The 1,585-nt window shown below is 32.6% G+C and overlaps 1 protein-coding gene across 1 annotated transcript in view; it reads left to right on the top strand.

The window, feature by feature from the left end:
- Window positions 1-1,585, top strand: part of LOC119593997 (CCAAT/enhancer-binding protein zeta-like) — a gene marked incomplete in the record, with an annotated part of 18,001 nt that overhangs the window by 446 nt on the left and 15,970 nt on the right. Inside the window, 1 exon segment of the mRNA XM_037943024.1 lies at window positions 1,261-1,560. Within this exon segment, the coding sequence (XP_037798952.1) occupies window positions 1,261-1,560 (300 nt within the window).

The raw sequence follows: 1,585 nt of genomic DNA, 5'->3' as shown, positions 1-1,585 counted from the left end.
AAATAGACAAATCTAGGCCTCATGTTGAAGGCTGTGGCTCTTCAGTGCAGTGGTAAATCACAGCCCATCATGGCATGACCTAGATATACCTTTACAAGTAAAGTCCAAATATATCATGGCAAGATTAGAGTGCATCTGCTGTCAACAAGTTAAGAAATATATTGGCACAGTGACCTATAATGAATTAGAAAAACTGCTCTAAGATAGGGAAAATGTAAAGAAACTGCCATAAAGAGAGGAAATAATTCACCCATTGATATATGAAATTATCTATGCAAATGAAAAAAAAAATGCCATAAAGGAAGACAAATGGCACATGGGGACATTTCATTGCATTTGGCTGGGGTTCCAGGGACAAAGCACTCCCTAGGGAAAAATGTGTAGGTAGGGGTCTGGGGTTAAAGGTTTCTGGATCATATGTTTAAGGATTAAAAGGAGTGTCTCCAAAATTGTTAGCTGGAGTAATAAGAACTTAATCGCAGAGGAGTGCAATTACCATGAATTATTTTTATATTTGTGCAAAAAGAGTATTTCTCCTTATTATTGAATTGTGATTCTGATCAAAGGAGAACATGTTGAACCTTGTATATGGCAACTGTGAGAAGGTCTATTATATGTAGAAACACTGTCATGGTCATGGTTATTTTTCTTATGATGTACTGAAGCATTGCCAAAGCATAAGATGGAGACAGGTAGGCACAAACTGTCTTGAAATACCTATGAAAGTGTCCTAGATTGTCTCCAGATTTAAACATGGTATCCTAAGGTAAACAGACAAGATGCACAATAAGAAAAATCATTACTATAATGATTTTGTATTTAATTATGTTAGTTGAGATTTTTTTTTATCATTTTGTATAGAGCCATGTTACCTTTACTATAGTACATTGGAAACATATATAGAATGTTTGATATGAATTAATTTGAAGTAAATATATCTAAAATAGGAGATTAAATGCTTGCACATGTATGATTCTTGATGTAATTGTTATACATGTCTTTTCTAATTTTTAATATAGATAGTTTGTGTAGACAACAAATATGATTTCTTCCCAAGGAAAGTATCTATGTATATTGGGGAAAACAGACAGAGAATATGTTTATTGACAGTAACATCTAGCAGCACACAATGACTCTGATACATTTTTTTTTGTGATTGTTTAATAATTTTGATGATAATTTTTTCAGTTATTTTTATTTCTGCCATGTTTAATAATAATAATGATAATTTTTTCACAATTATTTTTATTTCTTCCACAGGTAAAGGATCTTTCAACCATGGCAACAATGAACACACAGACGAAAAGGGGACCATTTCCTTTTATAAAGCATGGAAAAATAAAGAAAAAGGAAAAGCATGGAAAAAAAGTAATGAAGATGGAAAAGACCTTAAGGGAGGAAATAAGCAATGCAGGAACAATGAAACAGTTTGCAGATAATGCCAATAAAGTTGTCAAAGGCTCTAAAAATGGGGAGAAGAAGGTTAAAAAGAGCAAAAACAAATTCCGCAAGCTACAAGATAATGAAATTTCTAGCACAACTCCAAATACAAATGAAGGGGTAAGCTCTGTAGAAGAACTTGTTG

Source organism: Penaeus monodon, chromosome 33, assembly GCF_015228065.2.
Source record: "Penaeus monodon isolate SGIC_2016 chromosome 33, NSTDA_Pmon_1, whole genome shotgun sequence".
NCBI classification, from domain to species: domain Eukaryota; kingdom Metazoa; phylum Arthropoda; class Malacostraca; order Decapoda; family Penaeidae; genus Penaeus; species Penaeus monodon.
This window is presented reverse-complemented; position numbering and strand designations above follow the sequence as displayed.